This window comes from Tachypleus tridentatus, chromosome 4 (genome assembly GCF_004210375.1).
Source record: "Tachypleus tridentatus isolate NWPU-2018 chromosome 4, ASM421037v1, whole genome shotgun sequence".
Classification (NCBI taxonomy): Eukaryota; Metazoa; Arthropoda; class Merostomata; order Xiphosura; family Limulidae; genus Tachypleus; species Tachypleus tridentatus.
In genome coordinates this window covers 53913080-53938932 of record NC_134828.1, presented here as the reverse complement: position 1 = coordinate 53938932, position 25853 = coordinate 53913080, and the positions used below count along the sequence as shown (strand labels likewise).

At 34.5% G+C, this 25853-nt stretch overlaps 2 protein-coding genes across 21 annotated transcripts in view; one reads left to right on the top strand and one right to left on the bottom strand.

The window, feature by feature from the left end:
• Positions 1-245: 245 nt before the first annotated feature.
• LOC143249159 (reticulon-3-B-like) lies at positions 246-1926 on the bottom strand. The gene has a single exon (XM_076498595.1). It carries the CDS (start codon positions 1745-1747, stop codon positions 1061-1063), a length of 687 nt encoding a protein of 228 aa, XP_076354710.1. The 5' UTR covers positions 1748-1926; the 3' UTR covers positions 246-1060.
• Positions 1927-11244: 9318 nt separating this feature from the next.
• Positions 11245-25853, top strand: part of LOC143249158 (alpha-1,3-mannosyl-glycoprotein 2-beta-N-acetylglucosaminyltransferase-like) — a 101684-nt gene continuing 87075 nt past the window's right edge. For 3 of the 20 annotated variants that reach the window (XR_013027608.1, XM_076498594.1, XM_076498592.1), the window contains exons 1-3: positions 11282-11367; positions 13298-13359; positions 22405-22536. Coding sequence is in view for 7 of the 20 variants with exons in the window: in XM_076498585.1 (XP_076354700.1) it covers positions 22441-22536 (96 nt within the window). In the remaining 13 variants the exon portion in view is untranslated. Of the gene's footprint in view, positions 11368-12053; positions 12200-13255; positions 13360-22404; positions 22537-25853 lie in introns of those variants that run through there. The other 17 variants (XM_076498583.1, XM_076498584.1, XM_076498581.1 and 14 more) reach the window with 12 other exon arrangements.

Below are 25853 nucleotides of genomic sequence, written 5' to 3'. Positions count from 1 at the left end.
AAATTTAAAAAATTGCTATATTATGTCAAGTCTACTAGAAATGTTTTCATCCTAAACATGCTGGATGTTCTTATAATTTTACATATAATGCAATATAAAGTAAAAATTTAATATATTTTAAACTGTTGCATGGTTTTTGACAGCTTACCATACCAATTTAAAGAATCTGAATGCAATGAGAAAACAGTTAAATTTTGCAAATCGTACTACATACTTGAACTGAACATTTATAAACAAGGCACATATTTTAAGTCGCATATTTTATTAATGTCACTTGATCTACACAGAATAATATACAAATCTTCCCATAAACACCAATCCATTAATCACTTGAAAAATGTTCTGAATAACCTACAAACTAATTAAATTTCTAAATTAAAAATCACAAGTATAAACCACTCAATAAGAAGAAATATATAAAAAAGATGTAAAATGTGCTTTAATTTGCAGCTTGTAGTTTCAGTAATGAGCCTGTAGTTCTTGCCTATGAAGAACTTTTTACTTCTTTCAATAGCATTCCCAGTTCATGTTACATTCTCAATGGTTGCTATTTTGAAATTCTATTCTACAAAGTATATTCCATTAAGTCATCCTGAAACTCTAAGTAAACTACACTGCATACATATGATGCTGGATCAAACAAATGATGCTTTTCAATATTACAGTACAAAACATTATGATACACCAAATTAGTTAAAAATTCATAATACAAGGCTAAATATGAAGTTTCTAATAAAAGGGTCATCTTATGACTCTGATGTTAATTATTAATGTTAGTATTAAATTTCAAAGTATATTAAAAGTACTCCAACATATAAACCTTTTGCATCTTCACAACAAGCACAAGCTAGTATTAGTAAACTATTATTGGTATTAGAATGTAACAATCAACTTTTTTTGCTTAATTCAGGCAACCAATTTATCTCTCAACATAAAAAAACCTACCACAAAACAAATACTAACCCTAACAAGAATGTGGCTCTTATTTACGAATAACAATGTTGCACTAGCATACAATTTAGCAAAAATATATAAGTATTAACTGAAACCACATGGCCGATTATTGTTCTTTTCTTTTGAAGCCCAATTTTTGTTTTACAGAACACACAGAATTTTCAATGAACTTTTTTGCCTGCAATAAATAGTGATCAATCTTTTCTCTGTTGACTTCATAAAATTTTGGGAATGTAAAAACACCAAGGACGCTTAAAAGAACAATGGTCAGCCCGTTGAACCAGTATCCAACATAAGTCAAACACCACAACACTGCAGCCATCTTTAAAGACTCAAAAACGTTTTCAACTAGGAGAAGACTGCGAAGTTTAGTGATCATCCAAGCACTTTTTTCAATGAATACATCTACAACTTCATGAATGTAGTCAGACGGTAAGGTAATCTCCTTCTTCAGATGTTTTTCAAATGGATTTCCCCTCTCATTTGTTTTCTTCGCCACATCTAATGCATATTTGTAGATTCTGAAAACGATGGCATTAAGAAGAATCATAAGCAAAAAATAAGAAACAACTGATATAATGGAGAAATACAAAAGTGGAAGCAAGAACAGAAATAGTCCCAAAAAAATCATGGCACTTTTCTCTTTCTTTCGCCAGTAAATAATGCTTTCTAATTCAGGAGACCAGAAAAGATCGCACAAACTAACGTTTGAGCTTGAAGTGGAAACTGGGTGATCAACGGATGCCATTCCTGTCGATATATTATCAGCTGAATTTGAACCTAAGTCATCCATACTTTTAATAAGTACTGGGATTAGATATTTAAAATGTTCTTCTTATCTCGACCAAAAGTTCTATCAATGCCACTAACTATATCTTTCTTCTACTGCCAGGTGGTGCAATACGCACGTGGAAATGATAAAGAAAGATGGCCTCCTCCTTTCTCAATTGACGTCTATGTATAGTACTAGCGACATCTCGCACGTTTTCGAAAAAAACACACACTAAAGTTAAATATTTAACGTAAATACTGATATTTTATAAAACTTTAGCTCGTGTCTAATAGCCTTGCAACAAAGGTTGGTCTTATAAGCTCTTTGTTCTACATAACAATTACCTTCAACATATGTATAACATCTTGTTACACATTACGATCTATGAGAAAACCTGTATTAATTTTAATTAATCAAAGCAAATAATTTGAAATGAGTTACTTTTCTATACATTACTTTCCGAATTCTGTTTTCGAGATAATAAATTTGTAAAATATTTTAGATGTTATACACACGTTACCAGCAATTTTTTTCAGAGTTGTGCTTACAGCAAACAAACAGAAGATGCTTGGCAACTTTTGTTTGAACCTTTATTTGGCTATATGTTAATTGAGAAAAAAACTAAAGGTTCTGCTTTTTTTTATTTCATGTACTAATAACACTTGTAATGGCTTTCGAGTGATATACCATATGATAGACTTAAAGGTTCAGTTTCGTATGTCATAGCATTCTAGAACACATTTATCTAAAACCAAAAAGGGGGATTCGGGATTTTAATGTGACCTAAATTCACTAAAGGCGCCTACAGCCTGTACGTTTGCATTTGCATTGCTAGAGTACTACTAAAAAATTCAATTAAACATTGTTTAACTGAACCGTTCAATCAACAAAATACGAAGAAATTTCTGTGGGGAAAAATGATGGCCAAAATAATCTGTATTCTTATGAAACAAAAAGTATTATTTTCTTCGATTTTCTTTATTTGTGCCTCAACTGAATTTGTATCTGATATTTGTTGCAAAATTACTAATTCTGAACTACTTCCCAAACAGAAGGAAACCAATTCTAAGCACCTACTAAATACCCTTCATCCACATTCTTGGATTGACTGTGATTCCAGTAACGCTATCAAAAATTTAAATGAGTGGTTTATATTGCGATATCGCACTGATTCGACCACGTTTTACCAACTCCAAGACCTATAGCTCTGCCTCAGAGTCGATCCTCTTCCACATCTACTTAAAAAGGCTGAACTTGCTAAAATTATATATAAGCGTGAGCATTATTTTATAAATAATGTGATATTAATTTCAATATTAGAGAAATTCAGAGCTGGTATTATGCATAACTAAACTTTTTCAAGTTAATTTGATTTTTTCTTGACATTGCATTCTCTCGAGTGGTTTAATAGGTTCTAAGAGTATAGTTTCAAGGGTGTCATTTGGAGGGGAACAAAAGACAGTCTCTGTAAAACATTTCTAATAAAGCCATAGTGTAGTGCAACTAGCCGAATTGATAAACCCTCATAAAGTCAGTCTTCCTTACTACTTTCTTCCCATTCATCAAGCTTTTTTTTTTAATGATGTTTCTATGTCGTTAGTAATTATTTACAGTAATCAGTGACAAATTATCTGCAATCACCAGTCAAGAAAGTTCTATGAATTTATTTTCTATCAATAAGAGCACTGTGGTATTTAAATAGAATCATTTTTTAAATATATTTTCAAGTAACAACAATATACTTCAACCTCAAGAAATGTAGAGAATAATTTTCATCACGAAAAATCTGAAAAGAAAAAACAAACACAAGTGAACGAATAATAGAGAATATTTTTCCATACAAGTCATACTTTCGTGTGTTTTGAAGCTGGGCATAATACTACACAATAGACTGTTTGTGTTCTGCCCTTAACTAGTATCAAAACCTGATTTCTAGCACTCTAAGTTCGCAAAAGCATAATAATTGCTTCTGTTTGCTAATCCTAGAAAAATAATGTTTGAATAAAACAAAACAACATTAGAAATCCCGATTATATTACACTTTCCAACCAGACGGAACTTAATATTGTATCTCAATATCTCAGATTACGTACATCAACAATTATCCCCTTAAAACAGCGCTTTGCAAAAGTATTCCACCCCTACCAATAATGTCATATTTTGATGAAATACAAATAATATAAACAATTTATTTGAGAAGATTTTTTTTAATTCAAAACTCTTATTATGAAACTTAGCACTGTTATGTGTGAAGAAGGTTGAATGTCAACAAAACCTGAAAAGAAAATATATAAATTGAAATTCTCTAATTCCAAAAGGATTCAGTCCCCTTAGTCATTACTTGGTGAAAGCACACTTGGCAGTTTTCTACCAGCTTTTCACAATGTAATGGTGTAGTTTATGCCTATTCTTCCTGGCAAAATTGTTCCAATTTTGAGAAGTTCATTGAGTATCGTTGATGGATAGCAATCTTAAAATCTCGTTAAGGCTCTCTTATCAGGACTGGGCAACTCCAGAACATTCATTTTATTCTTTTGAAACCACTCCTGTGTGGATTTGGCCATGTTCTTCGGTCCATTGTTCTGCTGAAATGTGAATCTTCAAAACAATTTTAAATTCTTCGCTGACTCAAAGAGATTGCCCTCTAGGATTCGCTTGCATTTTGCATCATCCATTTCCCCTTCCATCCTTCTCAGCTTTTCAATCTGCTAATGATAAGCATCCCCATCACATTATGTTGTCACCAGCATGATTGACAGTTGTGACGGTGTTGAGTGGATGATGTGCTGTGTTTGGCTTGTGTCAGACGTAATGCTTTGAATTTAAAACAAAAATATTAATTTTATCTCGTCTGACCACAAAACATTTAGCCATACGTCTGTAGTATCATTACATGCTTTGTCACAAACTCCATACGAGATTTAAGATGATTATTTTCCAGTAACGGCTTCTTTCTTTCCAGGACAGCTTTGTGTAGAGACTGGGATACTGTTTATGTATGAACACTGACTCTCATCTCAAACATGTAACTTTGTTAGCATTTCAAAGTTACTATTGGCTTCACAGTGGTATTCCAAACCAGTTTCCTGCTTTTCCGCTTGCTTAATTTGAAAGGATGGCCAGAACTGGGTAGCGAATGAGTGGTATGATACACATTTCATCTAGTAATGATGGACTTCAACGTGCTTAAAAGTATAATCAGCGACTTTGAAATATTCTTGTAACCTTTTCCTTATTTATGTTTCTGTACCACTCTTTATCCCTGATTTGTTTGAAAGACTCTTTGATCTTAATGATTGGTTTGATGTATCACTACATGCGTTTTGGTTTGAACAGATGCATTTACTCTGAATTCAAGTTCAACTGATTTCATTACACAGAGAGAGACCATTACACTAATTCTGTGACCTTTCAAATTAATCTTTTGCGCTTGAACTGATTTAGAATTGCCGTTGCAAAGGAGTTGAATACTTATGCAAATGAGAATATTCTAATTTTATTTGCAAATCCAACATACTTACATAATATCAGCGTTTTTGTAGCTTTCTCGGTGTGGAGTATATTGTGTAAATTCTTAATATAAAGCCCCATTTGAAAGTTTCATGACCTAAAGCTCAGACAGCAACAAAATGTGGAAACTTTGCAGGAGACTGAATAGACACCGAACTCACGATAACTTATGCATGTCTTTTTACTGTCTCTCAAAATTAATACGACTTCACTCAACGATAGTGTGGCCATATTTTGTAAACAATACTAGGTGACACTTCTATAAACATTTCGCCCGATACTTACTATGATTCTAAATGTAGGTCCTGCCATAGCCAAATGGCTAGAATCTTTAATTCTCAATATGAGGGTCGAGGGGCTCGAATCCTCGTCCCACAAAACTTGCTCTCCCTTTCTTCGTAGTGGGCATTTTAATTTAATAATCAATCCCATAATTTATTGGTAGTAAAATAGTCTAAGAGTAAGCGGTGGATAGTGATGACTAGCTGTTTTCCATTAAGCGGTGGATAGTGATGACTAGCTGTCTTCCATTTAGTCGTACACTGCTAAAATTGGGACGGCTAACGCAGATAGCTCTCTTGTAGCTTTGCGCGAAATTCAAACCAAACCAGATATACTGGCAGTAGTGAAGAAACTTGCCTAATTTTTGCCAATTGTATTCCTTTGGTGAATGTAGCTGTTTTAGAATTTTTTTATTCTAAAAAATAACAGAAAGCATTTTGTGGCATTTCAAGATTGTAACTATGACAACTACATTAGAATTGTCACGTGACGATTTTACATAACAGTCTAACCTAAGATAATTTTTATTTAGATACTTTTATCACTGAGGATGTTTTCCATGGTTAACTTAATTAATATACATATTTTGGATTAATCTCATGTCTCATGAGATATTATAAGGTTTAAAAGCGAGTGTACCGAAGTAGTGAAGCAAAGCATCACATTTTTTATAAGTGAAAACGTAAGAACAGTATATTTAATTTACTATACTCATTATCAAGTTAAATTTTAGTTAATATTAAATACTTAATAATAATTATTGTAATTATTAATAATTATAATAAGTGACTGATTGTTTTAATCAGTGTATTCTGCAGCCATTATGACATTTACGGGCCTGGCATGGCCAAGCGCGTAAGGCGTGCGACTCGTAATCCGAGGGTCGCGGGTTCGCGCCAAACATGCTCGCCCTCCCAGCCGTGGGGGCGTTATAATGTACGGTCAATCTCACTATTCGTTGGTAAAAGAGTAGCCCAAGAGTTGGCAGTGGGTGGTGATGACTAGCTGCCTTCCCTCTAGTCTTACACTGCTAAATTAGGGACGGCTCGGTGCAGTCGGCTAACAACCTACTCACTTAAATAGTTGTTGAAGAATCCGCAAGATGGAATTCCTAGATGGAATCTAATGGTGCTAACTAACTAACTATGATATTTATAAGAAAATAAATGTAAGGCTATTTTGGGGAATTTTTTTAATAGAAAATACTTTTTTCCTTGGTACGAATAATCCTTCTTTAGGAGCCTAAGACAAATAGAAACAACAACACGATAATAAGAATAAGCCTTGCTGAACAATGTTATGGTATATGTAACATTTATCTAAGCAAGAGAGAGTTAGTGCAAATTTGGGGTCTTTCTAAATCCTTTTAACTTGGAAAGATTCTTATAATTTCAAATGCAGCAATTCCTTCTTCTTATTTCATGGCCTTCATAATCCTGAACCTGAAAATTAAATAAGAGTTAAAATAATGTGGTTGTACTTGTTGGTAATCACTTCTTTGTAATATATACATGACGCCATGACACTTACATAAAAGAAAAAGGAAATTATGTTAAACTCATACTCTGTAATAGCCAGTTGAAGGTAAAATTAATGAAATAAATAACTTTAATAAAATTAGATAAGTTGAAGAAAACTAAAAGTAAAGCAAATTAAACAGAATTACAAGCTATATAAAACTGAATACAAAATAAAATATAATCATAAAATGAATAGAACTGAATAAGTAATTTAATGAAGCCATAACAAAAAATTGAGTTCAAAAATGAATACAATTTTGAAGTAAGCATAAAACAAAATACAAACTTAATTAGAAATATAATTCAATTATGAATAAAATCAAGTTAAAATACAACATAAAGATAGTGATAAAGTAAAATTAGTTTTGTTGTTCTTTGTAGCTAAGCACAAAGCTATACAATCTGTCTGACTGTGTTACCCAGGAACATAGAAACCTACTTTGTAACGTTATAAGCATTTATATTTTCTGCTGTGTTATTGAAAAGCAAGTTAATGTTGCGAAGTCCATATAATAAAACCAAATTATAAAAGTTAGACAATTTCATATTTAACTTAAAACCACATAAAGTGTAACGGATTTAATATTATATATTTATTTTAATATCTATGTTTGTTTCAGTTTAATATATATTTAGCTGTGCACATAAATTATATCGTTAAATGTGTGTTGCGAACTGCCCGTCTATTCTCTAAATTTGTAGAAGATTCTCGAGTGTAAGAATCGACAATATATGTTTTACAAAAGCACTAGTGTATCTTCGAACACTGTTGCCAACTCAACTTTCGAGAACATCACCCTAAAATTTTATAAATTTACGCGCCAAGAGACAGTTTAATACTGTTAGTTTACTACAGTTGGTATACTGTAAACCTCGGAGGCTATAATTGTAATTAACAGCCGTTTTTAAATATATAATCCGAAAGCTAACCTTGGAAGGTTACTGACTTTAGTTAACTTAGGAGTTACTTGACGGATAGAGGTGTTAGGAGGTAGCTTTACCTTTACCTGTGCTAGATTGGTCAAACAATGTAAGTGGAAAGACATCTTGAGAGTTCATATAGAGGTTAGAAATTATAATTATACGCTTAGAAACTCCGAACTTTCGTAGTTGTCATGTGAATCTGTGTTTTTACTGCAAAAATCATCTTCTGTTGAGTTAATGCCACCTAAAGAAACTAGTCTAGAACTTCTAGTTGAAGCTGAAAAATACAAGTGCTAAGTATTTACATATTATTCAATAAATAATTATATTTTAAAAACAAATGTGTGTGGCAGTTTTCCTCACAGTTTAATAAATTTGTATAAATCTGTTTTCACAGGTTAATAACTAGTTGTACTTAAATTTCATCTTAAAACACAACATCACTGCAGGTTAGTCACAAAAAATAAAACAACTAAGAAAATATATAATTTCGTTGAGAAATGATCAGTTGAATCATAAAGTATTTATGTAAAAACACTTGAGTTTTTATACTCGACCTAAATGCTATTCGCCAATGCTCATTTGACAGATTTTAAATTATTTTAGTTTTAACTGCCGTTATTTGAAAGGCTACTACAACACTAAAGTTTGTTTAAAGAGCATGGTTTGCTTGTTGCACATTTTATCACCGAAATGGCCCGGCATGGCCTAGCGCGTAAGGCGTGCGACTCGTAATCCGAGGGTCACGGGTTCGCGCCCGCGTCGCGCTAAACATCCACACCCTCCCAGCCGTGGGGGTGTATAATGTGACGTTCAATCCCACTATTCGTTGGTAAAAGAGTAGCCCAAGAGTTGGCGGTGGGTGGTGATGACTAGCTGCCTTCCCTCTAGTCTTACACTGCTAAATTAGGGACGGCTAGCACAGATAGCCCTCGAGTAGTTTTGTGCGAAATTCCAAAACAAACAAACATGTTTAAGAAAAAATGGGAAGTTGAAAGAACGATAAGATTTTTCCCAAGGGTGGAGGTTAAAGATATGTGTCAGAAACTTATTTTTAGTATATATATATATATATATATATATACATACAGTAATGTAAATATATGGGTGTGTTGCACTAAGGATTCTTCTAGATGAGGTATCTGTGTTTTCTGGTGATAAATTGGATAGTAAACGAACAGCACGCATTTCACTTGTTTTTAAAATAATATATGTATTCTAAACAATTTAAACATATTTTTATTTACACTATGCAGATCATGGTTGTATCTTAAACACTACACAGTTCTTTTCTTCTGGTCAAAAGTTCATTTAGACCAATTCAACTGCTTTAGAATTCAGTTGACAAGCCAAGGTATTCTTCTTTATTATTTTTTTTTGCAACAGTATCCGTAAATAATTCACTTACCCTTGCATGTGAGTTATTGCAATTGTATCCCGAATTATAATGATTGTCTGCTTTTCGTGCTTCCAATAATTATCTGTTCTTTGTACTTCCAATAGTCTTCTGCCTTTTGTCAAAGCTCACGTAGGCGGGTTCAGTTAGTCTAGAACACCCTTAGACGAGACAAATATTGTCCTTATCTATTTCGAGCTGTTAATTTTACTCTGACGTATCAGTGATTAGGTTATTCACTCCAACAATGATTAACTTTACATTTCCTAACTTTTCTCTGATTCAACATCTCTTTCAGGTGACTTTACTTTTACTTTGTTTCCATTCATCTTGTCGCAGCTATTTCTATGTCTATCACGTAGACCTTCTAGAAATCTCCATAACCTCGACAGCCATAAATTACAAACACAAAATAAACAAATCTTAACACTGCATTAGCCCCACCGCTAGTACAGCGGTATGCCTCCGGATTTACAACGCTAAAATCAGGGGTTCGATTCCCCTCGATGGGCTGTGCAGATAGCGCGGTGTGACTTGGCTATAAGAAAAACACACCCACGCTGCACTAAACAGTTTTTTATATCTGATGATATGTCAGCCGTTTGCTACTATTTTTTGTCTGTCTTTGAACAATGAGCAGGTACCAGAGGACTAGAAGTTAGCTAACGTAACTCTTCTTTTCAAGAAAGATGATCAAAATTGTCCCAGTAATTATAGACTCATTAGACTTACCTCAATTATTGGAAAACCTTTTGGAAAGTCTGTTAAAATATGATTTGCAAAGCCATTTAACAAAGTTGAGAATTTTATTTTAGGCCAGATGATTTCGCTAAGGGGAAACCTTGCCTTACAAATCTCTCGACATTATTTTAAAAGGCTACTGCCTAAGTATATGAGGGTAAGAGTGTAGGTTTTGTGTAACTAGATTTTCAGAAAGCATTTGACAAGGTGTCACATTAAAAGCTTGTAAAAATAATATTCATAGATGCTGGGTATAAGTTAGCAAATCGGATAGAAAAGTGGCTAGATGGAAGAAAACAGAGGGATATTACAAATGGAGCTCAGTCAAACTGGATTAATGTTACAAGTGGGGCATTTCAGGACTCAGTCTTAGGACAATTGCTCTTTTTGATTTACATTAATGTCATAAATGAAGGAATGGTCAATAAATCACTTAACTTTGTAGATGATATTAAGATTTTATATGGTGGTGCATACTCCTTTTTTCACACTTAATTGAGAGAATGAGTAGGATTATGGAACAAAAGAATAAATTTTGACAGAGTAAAAGTTATCTATATCTAAGAGTTTTATATTCCTAACAGATCATTGGCCTTTGGAATAGGTTGCCTTTGGATGTTGTGGAAGTAATAAATTTAATTGAGTTTAAAAGAAATCTTGATAAATACTTGAGTGATAAGGACTGGCTTTAAGATAAAAAAGTTATTAATAGTTTATTTGAATTTAGAGGATGGAACAGCTGAAATGGACGAATAGGCTCCACACTGGCCCAAAATGCTATGCGATTATAATGTCTCAACTGGTGTATGGGCGAGCTTGTTCAGTGACGGAATTCAATTTAGGCAGCCCAGAGACTGCAAGTCGAGCGCTTTAAACATTAAGCCATACTCAGTGATGTCGAGAAAACCCACTTGTAGAGAAATATATATGCAAAAACGAGCCGTTTTTGCATATATATCAAACCATACTATAAGCACAAGTTATTCCGTTTGAAAAGGTATACCAGAAATTTAACACAGTTACATTAGAATCAGAACAAGTTTTATACCAGAATTTTTAGTTTTATCATTTAACTTTGGGGAAGGGGGAAATGGGCAAAATAGAATATCTAATTAAAAATAAATGTGTTATGTTAGTGGATTAGTATTAAACGAAGCGTCAGTAGATGGCAGAATATTCTTAGAAGTTGAGTCAATGTTTGACAAAACGTTAAGAGTAATACTGCAAAGCAGGCTTAAGACTTTTGATTTTTAAATTGTATAGTATTGGTAAGTACGTGTTTATTAGTGAAAGTAAATCATTTTGAAGATAATTATTATTTTGTGTTCGAGAGTGTTAAGTAAAAATGAAATCTAAATTAAAAGCCTTTTTAATTTTTATAGCATACCGTTACTTACTAGCAGCGTCGATATAATACGTCATTATTGCAATAGGCCTAATGTATAATATTACGCTACTACTGATATTAAGTAATGATAGTAATAATGATCTATACACCTTACCAGCTAGCGACAAAACTAAGTACAGTTTAGTTAGTAAGTGTGCGATGTGAGAGAAAGTAGTTGTGAAACAGGATTCTTTTCTTGAGAAATTCGAAATACTTTGCAAGTTTACTTTTGAGAATACTGTATATAATATAATTTTAGGGGTAAGAAAATTAAATAATTGTATTCAAGTTCTTCTAAATTGTAAAATATTCAAGTACTGTCAACGTCATACGGCCAATAAGAAGTTTACAGCTCACTGTTTTAGCAGAAGTTGTTATATATTAAACAAAAATATTTTTTTCTATACAATGACTCATAACCTGTGAGTCTGTATTGCCAGATGTAGCAATTCTTTTTATTCTCGCTAAGAAAAAGTAAAATGTTAATAAGTATTATTATTGTTAAGAAAACAAATATTTATCAACAAGTTAAAAAAATATATACTTGTAATCCAAAACTAATTTCAGACCCAGAGTTTTACAATTTTACATCTTTGGAGTTTCAAAAACAGTTTTTATCACAGAATAACCTTGGCAGAAGTGGAGCTAAGAAAAAGAATGAGGAAAAATATCCAAAACAACAATTACAATTTCTTAAACTCATAATAACCTGAGTGAGTACTTTGTACAATATCTGCTCTACTAATCTCTTGAACACTTGACTTTAATTGTCATTTATACTCACATTTTTTGCTGTATGATTGAGGTTAAAATTCAACATAAAGCTACTATTGACACAATATCTAGTCATTTGTCTATTGTGACAAACTGAATTGCATACCTTTAGGGCTGAAGTTATAAGGTAATATCTTGAAACCACTCAGTTATATTGTCAACCTACAAAAATTAGTGATTAAATCATTCTAATGGAAATGAATTTGTCCTAAAAAAAATAAAATTAATAGGTAACTAAATGATGATGGACAAAAAACAAAATATAAAGTCAATAATAACAAAAAAAGGAACAATTTTATGGCTTTGCCTAAAGAAGTGATGATGAATTTAATCACTCCATATATCAGTCTCAGTGCTTCTAAATGCTCTGGGTTTCTTGTTTTTTTTTTTAACCAAACAAACTGACAGTGGATATGTTTGTTTTTATCACAACAATGAAATAATGGTTTGGGCTCAGGTTTAATTTACTAGAATAAACAGAACTAATTATCAGAGAAATATTAAAGTGAAACATTAATTACAAGGAAAAGCTTTAGCTTTGGTCCAGCTTATCAGAAAGCTTTTCACCTTTAGTAACAACAGGGAATCTTTCAAGATGTCGGAAGTTAGTACAAAGATTTATTCATACAATTCTTAGTTTCAATTTGGTGGAGTATTGGCAGCAAATTTAGTATCTATTTAGTATCCTATTTTATGAGGAAAAATACATTTCTTTGAATTTAATATGTGATATTTATGGTATATACCATACAATTTTAAGATCTTTTAACTTGCACAATAATGGAGTTATGCATCTCGTACTTTCATGAGGTCCTGTCCATCTTAGAGCATATTTAGCAATAAACTGTTCTCATACTTAAAAATATGGTTGGTTGTCTTCTGTAATTGTAGGCTTATCTGTCATTTTTAGAGTTTTTTTACATTGTGCTCTGCTAAAGGTTTTGTAGTTTCGTAGTGTATTTTTAAACACATGTTGATAATATTGTATTACTGAGGTAAGGATCTTGTGGAAGGGTGATTCAGTGTCCCAAATTTAGGTTGCTGAGGCAAGACTTGATGATTTATGAAGGGAAGTTCTGACAGCAGAAAGGAAAACCAGGTAAATGAATATCCCAAACTTAATGATATTTTATGAACATATGAAACGTATCTTCTGAAAATACCTGCTTGCTTTTTTTTGGCATGTTTAATTAAGCATGATCGGGGGTAGTTAATACATGATTAATTCTAACTGTTTTATACATTTCTACCATTTGATGAGAAATAAATTGGAGTCTATTGTTGGAAATGAAAATTTTGTGAATGCTTTATCTGTTGGAGTATTCATTTACTAGCTTCTTTTCAAGAATTTGTGTGTTAATTTGTCTTAAAGGATACTGTTCAATCCAGTTACTAAAATTGCTGTCACAGTTAATAAGTTACTATTTCCAGCAAGTGACTTGAAATAATATCTCATTATGTCAATGGCTATACTCTCATTATATTCAGATGTTTTAAAACATTTGATTAAACTAGCAAATTTCTTTTTATTGATCATGTTTTGCAGTATGGCATGCATGATATAATAGAACCTAATTAGTAATGTTTTCATCATTTCAGGCCATTAGTTTCTCTTTTCTATTTTATTTCGGAATGACTTGCTGTTGGATGTTTACGAGGAATAACTAACCTAAATTCACCATTATTTGTGAATTGTTTCTCCATATATTTGTTTATAATGATTATCTTGTGATTGTTCATAACCAACAATGAATAACAGTTAAGGAGAACATGAGGTTTAGGTCAGGAGTTTTTCTCTGAAGGATTAACAGGATACTGTGATAAATTTTAGGTCATTTGTAATCACTTCCTTTTTGATGGACCACTAAAAATATCAAATTCAACAATTTCAGAGATCAATACACAATATTCTAGTCCGTCTGTAAACAGTTTGCAGCTATTTGAGAGAAGCATCATCTGTTACTGCTGTGAATTCTTTGTAATCTCGTTACATCTTAAATGTTTCTATAGCTAAACAACAGCCAAGCATTATAATTCTGTTGTAGTGTAATTCCTCTCAGTTTAATAATAATTATCCGATTTATATATGTATATTGGATGTTGATGTTCAACTTTCTGAGGAAGCTTTTGTACTGGGCCTGATATTAAGGCTTGTTTTAATATCAGGAAAGTATCCTCATACTCTGGAATTTAATTCTATCAACTTTATATTCTTTGTAATTGGCAAAAGTTTGGCAATAGTGAGAAGTCTTGATACAAATTAATTATGGTAACTGCACATTCCCAAGAAGATATTCAATTTTCTAGTTCTTTGTAATTAGAAAAATTCTTTACAGCTTTAATTTTGATAGTTGTGTGTATGTGTAATTTCATATGTTATCCTAACATTCAAGGCATGTATTTCAGATTTATAAAATTCACTTTTATTAATGTTAACATTTATGTTTGCTTTTCAAAGTCTATGAAATGTAGTTTAAGATCTTTAAACTACTTCTCAGACCTCTATAAGAATATTACATTATCAGTGTATGTCCTTTAGTACCTTATATCAGTCGCTGGAATATTCTGTTTTCCTTTTGTCTACTACTACTTTTGTCTCTGTTTTCAGGAACATTTCATAGAAGTATATCCATATTTAGTACGTTTGATAATGTATGTTTTACTTTCCATCTGAATTTACTCTGTGTTGCTTCTTTATGAAATATTTGATTTTCTTTTTTATATATCTTTAAATACTTATTTGGGTTATTTTTACGGTTAAATTCATATTGTGTCATTACTTTTAAATTGTTCCCTGCTGGGACAGCTGTAAGTCTGAGGATTTACAATGCTAAAATAAGGGTTAAATTCCCCTCAATGGACACAGCAGCTAGTCTGATGTGGCTTTGCAATGTGAAAAAATACTTTTAGAACATCAATATGAAATATTCTCTCAGTGGTATATAAGGTGAAATGTCATGAATTTGAATCATTTGTAATGGAGTGTGTCTTCCAGGTTATATGGACATCTGGTTGGTCAGATAAGTCATTTTGAATACAATGAACAATCAAATAATATGTTTATGATTGTTAAATTTAATGGTAGGCATGCAACTGGTAAAAACAATTGTATATACAATAAATTTATCAAATTATTACTTTCTATGTCAACAGTAATTATATAATTTTCATAATCAGAATGGATATTGTGTTATCTACACAAACTTATTTCATTCAAACCTGTTATTTGTGAAATATATAATACATGTATTGCTTTCATATATAAACATGTTTTAATGATGCTGACATTTCCACCCACCTTTGTTTTTAAGCTCTGTCACGTGACTGTAGCATAAATCACTCTGATGACCTCAAGATATCTTTTGTAGTTATTATATCCTTGCTGTGAAAATTGCCCAAAGAAAACCTGTCCTAAACCAGTACATGCTATGAATGAATCTTTTTCTGTGAAATATTTTCATAAACCATAGTTAACTGCTAGTGTAGATGTTTTATTAAAAGTGATTATCACTTCTTGTTCTAATTGCCCTCTTCTTGACTCTTGAGGAGTCTTAGTGATTATTGAAACATGTAATAATAAGAAATTGGATTTCTCTACGATAAGTAACTATTTGGATTATTGATTAAGAATTGTTTAGAATTTGTATATATGAAAACATCATGCTATTTCTCATTCTTTAAGCTCAGGATTTTCAGAAGAAATTGAGTTACACCATTGTTTAGGAGATTACAATTAAATGAGCAGCTATTAAGTATATCTGCCTTCTTTTCAGAATTCTGTAAAAGTAAAATGTCTTTCCATAACTTTTGTAAAATTGGAAACTGCGAGTTGTGAATTACTGTTGAATGTTTCACTTTAAGTATTGCTTGAATTCTTACTTCATCCAGATAAAATCCTCTATACTTAATGAAAGAATAATTTATACATTATCACTTCTACCAGTTCCTGTTAAGGAGCCAAATGTAATGAATCTTTTACTCTGGCCCCTCGGTGAGGATTCCTGTACGTGGTGAGGGGACCTCCCAGGGAAGGTTCTGCTCTTTCAGTTTACCTCCTCTGGGATCTAAACATCTCCCCATGTGTTTGCCATGTGTGGCATCCCGTGAAGGGGTAGAGAGGATCCTGGTGGTTAAGGGGTCCATCCCTAACACACCACTTTGGCCTTGAATTCCTGTAGACGGGCAGCATTTGGATGGGCCCCCTTGGGTCAATCAGCTGGTCCACTTGGGCTAGAGTCAACCAAGTGCCGTGTTGGAAGTTCTCAATGGGTGTTGTGGACATTGTGTCTGGTGCTGGTGTTTGGGTATAGTGCTCACGAAACCCTGGCGTTGCTGCAGTGTCCTTGCATGACATTGCAGTGTGTCCTCTTGTAGGGCTCCATGTTGGGTGGGGTCAGTGGGTACTGAAATTTTCCTTTTTTCCTATGAATCCTCCAACAAAAAATTTAAATAAAATAGTGAAAAAACAGTCAATAGGTAAATGACCACGTCTTGAAGACTCTGAGCAGCAATCTTCAACATCTGTAACACCTGTACCCCATTTTCTTATATTACATTTTCTTTCAGAAAAACCTTCAGGGCAAATGTCCCCCTTTTTTATTCAGAAGGGACTAGAGGAACTCGCTGGCTCTCCAAAGTCAGTAAAGAAGCTTCGATCTGGAGACATATCAGTTGAAACATCCACATCCAAACACAGTGAACTCCTCTTGAATTCAAAGGCAATTGGGGATGTACCTATTGAGGTTACCCCTCATGCTACCTTGAATTCGTCACGAGGAGTTATTGTTGAGAGGGATTTGAAGAACATCCCTGAGTCAGAGATTGTCGCTGGTCTCTCCATTCAAGGAGATTCTGTAGTGAGGCACATCTCCACTTGCAAAGATGGAGTTACACTGCAAATATCCTCATTTTGACATTTACATCACTACGTGCACCTGCCACCATCAAGGCAGGTTATCTCATTTGCAGGGTTCGGGCCATACATACCAAACCCTCTTCGATGTTTCCAATGTCAGAGATTCGGCCACTCAAAGACATCCTGTTGTTGTTCCCTTACATGTGCTCATTGTGGTGGCGAGGATCACGATGCCTGTGAATGTCACACAGACCCACATTGTGTCAACTGCAATGGTTCTCACCCTTCCTACTTTCCTTCTTGCCCAAAATGGTTGGAGGAAAAAGAGGTGCAGCATTTGAAAACGACTCATGACATTAGTTATCCTGAGGCTTGGAAATTGCTGTCTGCCACTCCATCTTGGACATATGCTGCTGCACTTCATTCCACAACTACAGTGGGAGTGCAGACAGATCTCTCTGTGCCTCCAAGAGAATCGTTTTCAAAACAAATGAAAAGCCTTTTGACCTCCGTGGTTAAAAAGGTTGATGAATCGTCTTCCACACCCATCTCTGTTCCTCCCATACCTTCCAACAAACCTCAAGATCCACGTCCTTCAGTTTCAAATACAAGCATTTCTTCTGATACATCTTTTTCTCCCACCCCACAATGCAAAACAATCATTCGTTTGTGTCCTCAGTCACTGGAATCCCCCTTCCAACAACAAAGACCTGCCCAATCGACACAGGGCAGGATCCATGGAGGTCGAAAGACCTCCGAATAAGGACAGTAAGGAAAAAAAGACGTGGTTATAAACAGAAGGGTTCTCCAGCTACTTCACCTACCCGTCATTAAAAATGACCACCTTGATACAATGGAACTGTCAAGGTTTACATTCTAATCTGGATGATAACAAAACACTGATTGCTTCCTACTATCCTGTATGTCTTTCCTTACAAGAAACATTTCTAAAACCTACTGATACAGTCACCATTTGGCAGTTTTATTTGTACAGAAATGACAGGCTGTGTGATGGACAAGTACATGGAGGGGTGGCACTATTGGTTGATCAGCATGTACCCACCCTGTCTTTGTCACTCAACACACCCTTGGAGGCCGTAGCCATTCGTGTTTTCTTGCGTCATACCATCACTGTTTGTTCTCTCTTCCTGTCCCCTGGAGAGACATATGATCAGACCTTGATGCTGTTGTTGAACAGTTGCCATCTTCCATTCTAATCCTGGGGGACTTTAATGGACATCATCCCTTCTGGGGAAGTGCTGTTATTGATAGGAGGGGTTGCTCTGTAGAGCGTATGCTCTCTGATCACAATCTTTCTCTTTTCAATACTGATTCTTCCACTTATTTTCACGCACCTAGTCAGTCCTTTACCGCTATTAATCTCTCGGTTTGCTCCCTTTCTATATTCTCCCATTTTTCATAAAGGATTGACAATAATCCACTTGACAGTGATCATTTTCCTATACTTTTGAGAGAGGTAAATCGTGATCGATGCCACCCAACCCGCGTGCAGTGATGGAAGCTGGATCAGGCAGACTGGTCCACTTTTGCTGCTCTCGCAGAACTTGATCCTGCCATTGTCTCTCAGCCATCAGTAGGCGACTGTGTGGCAGTGGTAACTGATTGTATTATACAAGCAGCTGCTCAGTGTATTCCTAAAACCTTGACATGTTTTCCACGATATCCTCATTTGTGGTGGAATCCTGCTTGCCACTTTGCACGGAAGGCTCAAAAATGGGCCTGCGATACTTTCAGTAGATATCCCACACTTTCGAACCGCATCTCTTTCCAACAGGCCCGTGCACATGCTAGGTGGGTAAGACTTCAAAGCCAGAAGGAATCTTGGATTAAGTTCAAAACTAGCATATCTTCTACTACCAGTTCCAAGATCATGTGGGACAGGATTCGAAAGGTCAGTGGGCACTACAATTCTGTCCCTCTCTCCATCTTACTCTCTGATGGCCAAGAGGTAGCTTTTGCCAGGTATCTAGCACTTCTGCTTGCTCCTCCACCTTCTTGGCCATCAAGACTCAGGCAGAGCGTTCACCTCTTTCCTTCCGAACTGACTGTCTCTTTGACTATAATTGTCTCTACACTGGTGGAACTGATAATGGCCTTTCATCGGTCTGGCAGTACATCTGTTGGATATGATGATGTACACTATGACATGCTGCGCTATCTCTCTCCTGCTTCTCTTGATATTCTTCTAATTGTTTTTAACTGGATCTGGCAGGAGAATGTTTTTCCTGAGGCCTGGTGCCAGGCTATTATCTTACCTTTCTCTAAGCCCGGGAAAGATCCTAAGATTCCTTCAAACTACTGTCTAATTGCTTTGACAAGCTATCTTTGTAAGACATGGGAGAGGGTGGTCAATACTTGTCTTGTTTGGTTCCTCGAATCAAACAACCTCCTCTTGCCCACCCAGTGTGGGTTCCGACGACAGCACTCCACCATGGACCACCCAATTCAACTTGAAACATCAATCAGAGAAGCCTTTGCCAAACGACAACATCTTGTATCAATATTCTTTGACATTGAGAAGGCTTATGACACAACATGGAGGTATGGCATTTTGTGAGACTATATATATGGGTTACGTAGCCATTTACTCATGTTTATTAAAATTTTTTTAATGAACAGGAGATTCCAAGTTCATGTGGGTGCGACATTTTCCTATTCTTTTCTACAGGAACTTGGAGTCCCTCAGGGCTGTGTTCTGAGTGTCACACTTTTCAGTATAAAAGTTAATGCCATTACCGAACAACTCCCTCTTACTTTTGCAAACTGGTTCTATGTCGATGACTTTGACATCTTATGTCAGTTGACGAGCATGAGGTATATTGAGCATCAGCTACAGACTGCCCTCAGTTGTTTACTGAAGTGGACCATGGAGAACAGCTTTAATTTCTTTCTCTCTAAAACCATTTGCATGCACTTTTGCTGCCAACAGGGTATTCACTTTGATCCTGAACTCCATATTGGTGAAGTTTTGCTGCCAGTGGTCCCTGAGACCAAGTTCTTAGAGCTTATCTTTGATCATAAGCTGACCTTTATACCACACTTAAAGCAGCTATGGGTCAAATGCACAAGAGCACTGAACATCCTCGGTGCCCTCTCTACCACCAGTTGGGAAGCTGATCGATGTTCTGTTAAAGATATATCGTGGTCTTATTTGATTGAAACTCGATTATGGATCAATAGTCTATGGTTCTTCCATACCCTTGGCCTTGAAGATGCTGGACCCCATTCATCATTAAGGACTTCGACTCTGCACTGGTGCTTTCCACATCTCCTCGGTTCAGAGCTTATATGTAGAATCTCATGAACCTTCTTTGCACCTGTGCTGTTTGCAACTGTCTTTACTTTATTCTTTGAAACTTCGTTCCTTACCAAAGCATCCCACCTGGGGTTGTGTTTTTCTTCCTCGGTGGCCCATACTTTTTCAGAACAGATGGTCTGCCATTGCTCCTTTTGGCCTTTGTTTCCAGGCTCAATTGGATGAATTGGGTCTGTCCTTGGATAACATTGCAGAATCCACTGGTCAGCCCATCCCACCATGGCTTATTACAGTCCCTATATGTGACTTCTCTTTAAGTCATCTGAGAAAAGCAGGTACTTCCGATTAGAAGTACCGTCTCTTATTTACTGAACATCTTTCAAACAATCTTTTCATTCCAATTTATATGGATGGTTCCAAATCATGTGAATGTGGCTCTGCCATGGTTTGTTGCAGTTCTGTGGTTGCATGCAGAATCCTCTCTACAGCTTCTGTGTTCACTGCTGAACTTTATGCCATTTCTTTTGGCCTGAATCATATTGAAGCTGAGCAGTACTCCAACTGCACTATTTATTCTGACTCGTTTAGTTTTCTACTGGCCCTGGAATCGCTTCACGTTGGTTCACACCCTTTTATCGCTGATATTGAAAACAGAGTGGCTCATTTCTTATTGACATGTACTTCTATCCAGTTTTTCTGGATACCAGGCTATGTTAGTATTCACGGGAATGAACTTGCAGACACGGCATCTAAATCTATCTGCTCTGGCACTATCACCACTGTGCCCATTCCATACGTGGACTATAGTCCTGTATTGAAGGCTTGGCTTTGTGCCAGCTGGCAGTTGACTTGGAGTGAGCAACGTGAAAACAAGCTTTTTGAAATAAAACCCTGTATTGGACTTTGGCCGTCTTGCTTGCTTAAAGATTGGAAGGAGGAAGTTGTTCTAACTAGACTACGCATTGGTCACAGTTTTTTAACTCATCATTTTCTTTTATCTGGAATTGATGCACCAGTGTGTAGTTTGTGTAACACTCAAATCACTGTAAGCCACATTTTACTTTCTTGCCATCGTTACGACTCTCAATGACAGCACTATTTTAAACATGTTCTCTCCTAGGGTTTGTCTGTAACATTGGACAGTGTTATTGGTGATGGTGACACTGTTCATCTTGATATAATTTTTAGTTTTTTAATGGTCATTAATCTTTTTAATGTTATTTAAGTGTTTGATATTTCATCATTAAACATTTTGGTTCCCTTTTCAGAGTCACAATCTTTAGTTTGATTTGGAATTAGAAAATGGCTGTAACATTAAATAACTCGACACCAGGACTGGAAAGGCCATCTTCAGGTGACTAACACTGCTGTTTGAACTACCTGTTAGTTGTCCTGGCGAGTTATTATTACAATTTTGCTGCATGTCTTTTAAAACACTTTTATTACTTTACCTTTTAATAATGGCCGTAATGACACATAACCCAGAATCAGGACTGGAAAGGCCAACTTCAGGTGACTGACAGTGGTTCTTGTACTTACCTGTTAGTCTGCCTGGCAGGTTATGATAATTACCATTATGCTATGGAAAGTCTTTTACAACTTCCTTTACTCTGGTTTCTCTCTTAACATTGTAGACTAGATGTCAACATTGGTTTTATGCTATTTATGTTTTTCAATGCTGTTTTGTTTTACCTTCATTTCGTTATATGTATTTTACTACATTTACTTTTACCTTTTTACCAGATGTTTGGCGCAGATAGCCAAGCTGCTTTGTGCCATAAAACACTAAATCAACCAACCAACATTTTATAAATTTGTGATTGTGGTTTTAATTCTTGTTTCATTCTGTAACAAAAAACCAATTGGACGAAGTACGTTTACATGTATAATACAAAATGGTATACTTAGTTGTGTTAAATATAAATATTTTAGTTACTTTAGCAGTATAGATACACTTATTATTTAAATTTTTTAACAAATATATATATATATATATGTATATATATTTTCAGATACATGTATGACCTTGTTGTGGAAGGTGGTTGGCAATGCGTAGGAGGACGTTCTATGCGATCGTCTCTCTAGCGCTGTTATCGTGGGCTGGCTTAACATTTCACCTTTTTCTGCAGCGACCTCAGGGCAAGGTGAGTGCTTTTTTTGTGTGTGTTTCTCTGGTTTAGTAGAGGTATTTTTTTGAGCACCTGGAAACAGTTTTGTTTCACAGCTGTTGGTGTATCTTGCACTGATTTTAAAGCCAGTATAATTTGTAGTGAAGCTCTTAATTTTTCTTTTTATATTTTTATTCTTCTTGAAATGTAAGCTCAACATATCTTAAATTGTCTTTGAGTTTAACAAGATCCAGCCCTGCAAGCATGCATGGACAGAGAAAAAAAAGTCATCATGAAGATGAAACTTTAAATGTTTTGATAAATATAACTTAAAATCTATCTAAGGATAATGTGCATATTTGTAAAATGTGTTTTGAAAGTACCATCCAGTATGAATATAGAAAAATCAAATGTTTAATGAGGTATCCCTTTCATTTACTTTACTATTCAGTGTTTTCTTGTTTCTCTTCCCTACACTAGTGTTGTTTTTAATTGTGATGTAGTTTCTGGTACTTTTGAAACATTTTTATATTGATTTAACCTTTAAATTAGTCAACAGACTATTGGAAGTGTAATGATGTAAGATAATGTAGACCAATATTTTTACAGGGTGAAAGGTTCCAAATTTCACAAGTTTCATCATGTGTGTGCAGGTGTATGGTTACAATGTAGCTGAAGCTTTTTAAACTTGTGAGGGAACATTCTACTACAGGCACGCTTATTATCAACAATAATTGTGTAATTTTTTATGTTGTTCATACCTCCTCTCAAATAATATCTTTTATCAATCTTCTACTGCCCTCTAATGCATTGTGAAAAACTTTTTATTGATGCACTAGTCTCTCTACCTTGTATATTCAAGCTACTCATTTAGCATGCATAGAGCATGTGACAACCCCACATCAATAGCAGCATTATACACCCTCCTAGAGCAAGTGGCTTTTTCTGTATAATTATTTTTATGTAACTTTCTAGATTTGCATACTGAGTTGGGTGTTTCTTGCTTGTTCTTGATTTTCATTATATTGCGTTATTTGTACTTTACTACAGCCAAACTAATTTTAAGTTTTGTGGGATAATTTTTGTTTTTCGAATGTTTATATTTGTGTTTATACTTATTTTTGTGAATTATGAATTTGTTATTTACTGTGACTGCCACTATAGTTCTTGATGTTTCTAGACTCGTGCAGTATTATTGCTCAGACCATAGGGTCGCCGTTGTCTGCCAAGAAAGTGCAAGTCTTAGTTTGTCATGAGTTAGCTTCTTATATGGGGCCTAAGTGTTCTTTCCCACATGGGTCTGCATTATTTTTAGCTGATGAGCATAATCACAAGGAAGATAATTTAGATAGCATATTTCCTGGTTCTTTGTTTTCTGTGCTCCCAGTTGAAGTACCTTTTGAGGAGATTCACCCTTCTACACCTTTCTTTTAATTCATTTAGTTTTGCTACATTTTGAAAGTTTCTTCTGCTTATTGTGATGGCTTTTCTTTTCTTATGTGTGAACTTCTGAAAATTGATCTGTTGGGTGTTTCCCCACTTCTTCTAACATTGAGGTTTATGCTCAGTGGGCTTTTCTCATTTAAATTCAGGGTTTCATATGCCTTAACCCTCTTGAGTTTTGGACCAACAGTGTTTGGTATTTCATCATTATTAGAATCCTTACTTGGATTCACAAAGGTTAAATTCCATTTCACCCCTCTGGAGTTCAAATACTGAGGCTGTTGTCTTGATTTTTCAGGCACAGTTTTCAAGAATTTGTGTTACCTCTCTCTGTGTAATTCTTATCAAAGGCCTTTCATCATTATTCTGAAGAATGTTTGAATGACTTTAGATTTCTTTTGTGGCTGACATTAGCCAGACTATCTTCATCAACCCTTTTCCTACTTGCCTGGCTATTTTGTTGTTGAGATCTGTTAGTAAGAGATGTGCTATTGGTGGAGGTGTCTATTTCCTGTGTCCGTCAGGAACTTATTAATGTCTTCATTTCTCTGTGACATGGTATTTGGGGACTATCCTGATTCTTTGGAGCTCCATGTTGATGTGGCGAGGCCAAATAATTCCTTCTTATTCCTTGCTAATAATTTATCACCAAATTCCTCCTCCATGTTTCCTGATTCTTTTGTTGTTTCCTGGCATCCTTCTCCATGCCTCATCTTTCTTATTTTCACGATGGATGTCTTCATAGGTATTGGTGACTACACAATACAGTCAGGTCTTGTGGCTTAAATGTTTTGTCACGATCATTGACCTGTCCCTTCTCAATCAATTTCTGGATCCTTGTTTTTACATGGAGTTTTTGTGGTTCTTCATTGGTTGATGGAAAACCAGATTTGTCATAGTGGATGTATATTATTTCTAGATGAATTATAAGTTATATTTTATATTATATGTTTAGAGAAGTATCAGGCGTCTGTTGAAAATATATTATCAGTTTAAGAAAATGATAAAATTCATAAGTGATATTTTTCATCTGTACATGGTAGTATGATATTTATTAAAATATTTTGTACTATTACTGTGTTTCAGTGCATATTTAAAATATAAAAAAATTATAAATTGGTGCAAGTTCAACATTATGATGAATTGAACTTCAGCATTCTCATTGTGTTAACTAATAGGAGATGCAATTATATAGACTAAAATAAAAGTTAACCAGTAGTGCCAGTGTTATAATTATACCAGAGATGTCCTACTAAAAAAAACATTGAAATAGCTAATCATTACTATGACCATTCTGATTGAAATTAAAAAAAAACTCCCATGTGGGTCAATAGAAACATTTTAAGTTGATTTGGCAGAAAGCTAGCTTGCTTTGACTGCAAGTGTTTTTGTATTGTAATATTTTTAAGCCTTGCACAGCCAAATGATTTCTGATATTAAGTGAAAGGTTCCCTTGGTTGTGACACTTGGCAACAAAATCATAGAATATTATTTTACACTCCACTGATTTAAAGGCAATATTGAAACTTCTGAAGAAGATCATGGTAAAATAATATTTAGTCTAGCATGTTTTTTATTCATGCAAAGGTTACAATTGTTATAATTGTTACTACATTTGTTATTATTATTCACTGCACATTCAGCTTTGCATGTTAATAACATCTGTAATTATTCATGTGTATTATAATAAACATGGACAATTTATGATGTCATTTTATAAAACCAGAAAGATATAAACACAAATGCTATTGTTCTATATGTACTTATTTTGCTGATTAAAAAAAAAAAAAGAATGTTTGTATGTCATAGAAATAGTAAACAAATGTGAAGTATAATAGTTATAATTGTTATGGTTGTTTAACACTTACCACACGAGCCAGCTCAGCATACTGATGTGAATAAAAAAAAAT

Bases quoted from the DNA above. Each gene is read 5' to 3' on its own strand.
- LOC143249159 (XM_076498595.1), bottom strand. From the start codon at position 1,747: ATGGATGACTTAGGTTCAAATTCAGCTGATAATATATCGACAGGAATG.